The sequence below is a fragment of the Lactuca serriola genome, chromosome 4 (assembly GCF_051521515.1).
Source record: "Lactuca serriola cultivar US96UC23 chromosome 4, Lser_US96UC23_V15, whole genome shotgun sequence".
NCBI lineage: Eukaryota > Viridiplantae > Streptophyta > Magnoliopsida > Asterales > Asteraceae > Lactuca > Lactuca serriola.
Window position 1 is genome coordinate 148,941,476 of NC_136411.1, and position 6,479 is coordinate 148,947,954.

The 6,479-nt window shown below is 31.2% G+C and overlaps 1 protein-coding gene across 1 annotated transcript; it reads left to right on the top strand.

Annotated features, from left to right (window-relative positions):
- Positions 1 to 4,071: 4,071 nt before the first annotated feature.
- LOC145102733 (uncharacterized) lies at positions 4,072 to 5,527 on the top strand. Its single transcript, XM_079040203.1, has one exon. The coding sequence runs from the start codon at positions 4,123 to 4,125 to the stop codon at positions 5,305 to 5,307; it is 1,185 nt and encodes a 394-aa protein (XP_078896329.1). The 5' UTR covers positions 4,072 to 4,122; the 3' UTR covers positions 5,308 to 5,527.
- Positions 5,528 to 6,479: the final 952 nt, after the last annotated feature.

The following is a 6,479-nucleotide window of genomic DNA, read 5'->3' on the forward strand; positions in this document are numbered from 1 at the left end:
AGAGAATACCCTCTTGGTGAGTGAATGATCGAAGAGAAAATGCCCTCTTGGTGAGTGAATGCCTAGAAAGAGAATGCCCTCATGGTAAGTGAATGGCTGGAAAGCGAATGCAGTCATTTATCAACAAAATGCTTCTTTGGTGGGAGAATACAACCTTGGAAAAATAATTCTAAGTAATTAATGTGATCGTGTATTTGGCAACTACGGTGGAGCATTTGACTAATGTGCTCTTGATGTTGTAAAGGCGTTGTTATTAAATGTGCTCCTATCATTCATGGATGCGATACATTGCTATTGAATGTTCTTAAATGAAATAAATATGCTTCATGGATGTACTGGTACTTCTTTATGTGATCGATGTCCTGGAGAATATGCTCCATGCTTAGTGGATGCACTCGTGATGATGGAGAACGTGCTCTGAAGTTCATGAAAGGTGGCCATGTATACTCCTCAAGGTTGAAGATATTCTAGAAGCAGTTTCATGGCGTTTTGTGATTGATTGATTCCATTTATGGCCTAATTATGGATGGGTTTGGCCCATTATAATTTGGGTATTGATATTGGTTAAATTAGTCATATAATATAGGTAATTATTGTAATATTTAATAAACAATAATTGTAATTTAATGATAAATATGCTACAAAATGGTTAAAATATGATAAGTATTGTCAAAATCCGATGATAAGGCTAAAATAAGAAGATTGGAGGAAAATATGGAGTATATAAGGAAGAAAATCGAAGTTGCCTTAAAATACGGGGTTAGCGCCGCAACCGATAAGGGATAATGCCGCAAAGAAGAGTCTTACTTCAGGAACAATCTATGAAGATCACGTGTGGCAACGCGAAGACGAATGCTTAGTGACACTAAGTTTTATTTTCTATAAATACAAAATGTTCACAACCTAATTCGGTGTTCAAAAAAGAAACCTATATTATGAAAAATAAACCATTTTTTATTCAGAAGGTAAAAGAGATCAATGAAGAAGTATATTTGAATACTTTCTGAAGAAAACTTGAAGAATTCATTAGGTTTTAACATTCTTTTTATGTTTTATTCTAGTTTTTTTCTGTAAACACGAGAGGCTAACAAGATTCTATTTTGCTTAGATGTAGATGAACAATATGGTGTAAAAGTTGATTTAAAGTTATGAAATTGATTATTTATTACTTTTTGGATTAATTCTTTACCTTGTTAAAGTTCATATTTTTATTGCTTACACCTGGGTTGTATGTAATTTAGACTATCAATCTAATTATTGTAACTTGAATCTTAATGGTTTTGAACACAAATTATTAAGGATGGTGATTAAACCAATCATAGGAGTTAAGTAATAATAATTGGTAATTTTGACATTTAAGAGAGCATTAGTTTAACCAATTATGCTAAATTTTTCTTTATGATCAATAAAATATAAAGATTCAATTAATTCATAAGTAATTAGTTTATTAAATTGGTTTTTAGGTTGCTAGTTTTATGACCATTAAACTAGTTCCTTATAAATCATTAATATTAGTAATTAGATCTTAATGCTAATTGTTTTATATATCCGTAATGGTTTTAGGAAATCATTGCACTGTCAACAACATCACCGTACGAGAAAGGGATTCGAAATTCAAGTATAAGTTATTTAATATTATTGTCTTCATTAAAACCTTTGTTTGCTTGATAATTGGAGATTAAGTTTAAAAGTAACGTTTAAAGACAAACACCTACCTTAATATTTTTTTCGTTTAAGTTAATTTAATTTCTTATCAGTCATACATGTTTCTTAAGAGTTCGATATCCTTATTTACCGCAACTATATTATATACTTATTAGGTTCATTGCATATGTATATTTGCTAAGTTGTGATAGATTAAGGATCTATAAATTTAAAACTTGAATATTTTTAGTATAAAATTAATACATTCAGTTTTTGAAGCATTTACCGAAAATATTTTAATGTATATCAGATTATTTTAATTTTGTAAACTGTTAAATAAGTTTAATTTTTTGTTTTAGTTAGTTTTTAGATAATCTAAATTCATGATATTTGCGTCCCGAAAGCTAAAATTGTTTATGAGCGACATATGGCCAATAAACCTGCTAAAACAAAAGTTTTAGAAAAATACGATGTTTTTTTAATTAAAAAAAAAAAGTAGGTTTAAACCGAAAAAAATCAAAATACAAAGACTTTAATATAATTAATCAATCCTCAACAACTTTCCATCCTAATTATCAGTGAGTTTAAAAATGGTATATTCTTTTTCTCACATATTGTACCTTTTAAAACATAAATTATTATTTATAATTAAAAATTATTGTAAAAATATCAAGGGCATAGAACAAATCAACACCATCTTAAACAATATACTTTGCAAGAGTAATAAAATTTGGTACGTGGTTGTAACTTATTAAGAAGTATTTGCGATTTCATTTTGGAACTTTAAAGGATTTCTAAGCCAAAAGACTTAGAATTATGATGGTTGGAAAATAAGTTTTTAAAAAATATTTGAATTAGGTGGTAAGAAAAATCAATAAATTAATAAGTTATTTTTAAAATTTGTTTGTCTTAGCTTATACTATATGTTTTAAGGGTATTTTAAAGTAATATAATCTTTTAAACACCAAAAATTTATATAAAATTAAAAATCCTAACTTATTGAAATCCGGTTTTTAATAGATTGATGAAAAATTATTTTAAAAGCTTTTTCATTTTGTCAAACATTTTTTTACTTATTGACTTTTTAAAAAAACTAATAAGTCAATAAATTATTTTTAAATGAAATCTCAAACACCCTCTAAAATTGTTATACATATGAAATAACATGGATTTTCTTCATACAACTTGTCTAAAAATTAATAAACCTAAATTTTTGTTAGAAATAACTTATTAGATTCAATCTCATCTTGTTCTTCTTATAAAGGTAAACTAGTTAGGGTTTATAAATTACTTAAAGCGTTACAATCGTTTTAGTTAATTAAAGTTTAAAAATTTTGGTGATAGCTGGTGTTGGAATATTGGAAATGAAGGTTTTTTTTTTTTTTTTTAAATACTATGAGTGATACTAGAAGAAGGATTGATATATTTTTTTCCTTATTCTAATCAACAAACTAGATGAAATTCTTTTCTCCCTAGTAAATTAATATTTTGATATGGAGAATTCTTTTGAATAGAATTCCTACTATACCTAATTTGTTAGACCGGAAATTGGATATTCCGTCTATCCTTTGTCTCATTTGTAATCCGGAGATAGAACAACTTGATCATTTATTTATTATATTTGAAGTGGTGACTACAACCTAGGATGCAATTCGGAGATGGATGGAGGTAGAATAATTGAGGTTTCACACGGTTCATGAATTGTTCCAAAAAATAACCAATTGTCTCTTAGTTCAAAAAAAGGTACTTGATCGATATATGGTATCTTTGGAGGTTCAAAAATAATAATGTTTATATTTCGGGAAAAATGAAACAAAATGATATTGTGGACTCTATCAAGGAATTTTCTTTTCTTTGCTTTCTAATAGAAATATGAAATGTTATCTTTTTTATGTCAATCGGTTATAAAACCCTTTGTAATTGTTTTGTTTTAGCTTTTTGTTAGTTTGTTTTTCTTTGATTTTTAATATGGTTCTCTTTTTCAAAAAAATATATATGAAGTTTTGTTTCTTTCTAAAAGCCAATAAAATTTATGATTATATTTTAATTTACCGTATACGTCAAAAAAATATTATAAACATAAAAAAAAAGGTCAAAACTATCAAATACTGTCTGTGTACGTGTGGATTATAGTTGTTATCAAGCATTAAAATAGGCACGTAAAACTATGAGAAAACGCTCATTCAATTTAATTCAATCCAATCCTCATAATACTACTATTTATGTAGTGTATCGATTATCGTAAATTATACAACAAGTGTAAACATCTTCTATGACACCATTCATTTACACCCATGCTTTTCAGCTACGTCTCCATTTTCGTCTAACACGATTTGATTTTTCATACCATATTTACTGTCTTCAAAAAATATATAATACTGATTAAATGATACGTTAATATTATATTTCTTTTAACTATATATACTTTAAGATAAAAGTAGAAATCTATCAACCCACAAACACATCAATCGCTCAACAATGGTGGTGCAACACCACATTCTAGTGTTCATATGGCTTTCATTACTCTTGGTTACTTCGTCTATTTCCGAACCCATCTCCACCGATCACCACCGTCAGTTTGATGTGGACAAGAGAACAATAAACCGATCTCCGGTGAGGAGCCGTGGAAGAGCACGTAGCCGTGGTGGTGGCGGTGGTCGAAGGGTGGGTGGCGGTGGTCAAAGGGTGGGTGGTGGTGGTAGATCAAGAAACGGAGGTGGATCATTAAACTGTGACCCATTATACGAGTATCTATTTGGAAGATGTGGTCAATGGCCTTTCTCTCGTACTTCCCCTAACAACCCTTTTTTATCCCGGCCTTCCCCTCGCCGTCCGCCACCTTTACCTCCACCGGTAATCCCGTCTCCGCCACCTGCGGTTCCACCTCCATCTCCTGCGCCTGCTTCACCATCACCACCACCTCCCGTGGTTCCGTCTCCTCCTCCACCTGATCCATCGCCTCCGCCGCCACTTGTTGCTTCACCACCACCACCGGTCCCAACTCCACCTGTTTTGTCTCCACCTCCAGACTACACCCTTCCTCCTGCCGTACCTGAACTACCTCCTGGTAATCCGTTTCAGGCCCCACCATTGGTCCCAATATCGTTTTCGCCGCCTTGGATTGGTGATTTTAGTCCTCCGTCGCCGATAGTTCCTATATCATTCTCACCACCAGCCGACAATACCAATCCGCCGGACTTCTCTTTCCTGCCACCACTCGTTCCTATATTTTCTCCACCGCAAGGAGGCACCGGAACACTTCCAGAGTTGCCGCCGATTGTCGATCCTGGACAGCAGTTTCCGCCGGTAGTTGACCCTGGACAGCCGTTTCCGCCGGTAGTTGACCCTGGACAGCAGTTTCCACCGGAACTCAACCCCGGACAACAATTTCCACCGGTAATTGACCCTGGACAACAGTTTCCACCGGCATTCGACCCTGGCCAACAGTTTCCACCGCAACTGCCGTTTACGTTTACACCTCCAGTAGAATGGGCAACGCCATTGCCGGGGATAGAGCAGTCGCCAGAAATCATAATGCCACCACCGGTGGATGAGAATCCAATGACAGAAGGGCAGCCGTTGTTTTCAACGAGTACGCCGGAAACACGAGAGGTTCCGTTGGATCTGCCACCAGAAGGGATGGATTCTCCCCCGCTAGCTTAATCAACTTGAGCGTATGACCTTTAATTTTAGCTTGTAACATATTTTCTGCCTTGTTTTTATTCAGTCAAAGCTAATGTTATCCAAATTAACATGGTGTGACGATGAGGATTGTGCCACGGGTAACACTAAAATAAAAATAATTTATTTTTTTGATTAAGCAAAGTGTATTTGGAATTGTTTTTTAAATTTTAAAAGGAATTTTGATAAAGGATTTATTGAATTATGATTTTTTTTAATGAGTTTTTTTTTTTTTTTTTTTTTTTTTTTTTTTTTTTTTTTTAATGTTTGGATTAACTTGGGAAGCCAATAATTTAAAAGATGTTCGGTTAGTTTACATTATATATCATAGATCCAAAAATGATTTAGATGTTGTTTGTTTTTTTGAGATAAAATGTTTGTAGTCTGTGGACCATATTTACAAACTTTTGTAGTTTGAAAGAAGAAAATTGTTTGTTTTTTAAAATCTGCAGAGTGTTGGAATAAACTAAAATCTAATTAAACTGATTTAAAAAAAAAAACTTAAAAGAGTTTTTTTTAATAATTTTATGACTTTATTATAGATAATTAACAAATATAGATTAAATTTTATTGATTATTGTATAAAATTTGAAAATAAAATGATAAGAATTATTGTATATATTTGATAAAAACCAACAAACTTTGGTCGTAAAGTTATACCTAAACATTATAATTAGAGATAAAAGAATTTAACACATAACATGAATGTAAATAAACTTTGATTTTAAATGAAAATTTTTAAGGTTTTTATTTTATTTTTTCAATTATATCAATTAAAAACCGACCATAAATAAATTTTCCAAAAAATGAATGATGCTACATTAAATAATATTTTATAAAATTTGACATAAAAATACTCAATCAGCCTCATATTAATAGTTTATGTTTCCTTTTTGGTGTGTTCCAAAATAAAAGTCTACTTCTAAAAATAAATATCATTTTTACCAAAATACCTCTCATTATTAATTAACATACCATGGAATAAAATACAACAAATGTTACGATTGTTATTTCATTTAATAAAGTTAGTGGTAATTAATGTTTTTTAAGTGGTTTTTGTTTGTGGACAATAATTTTGGGGATAATGACTTAGGAGGGTAATTACCTATTAGCGTTGTTCACATATTGGCAACTTGTTTTTTTTTGTACCTAAT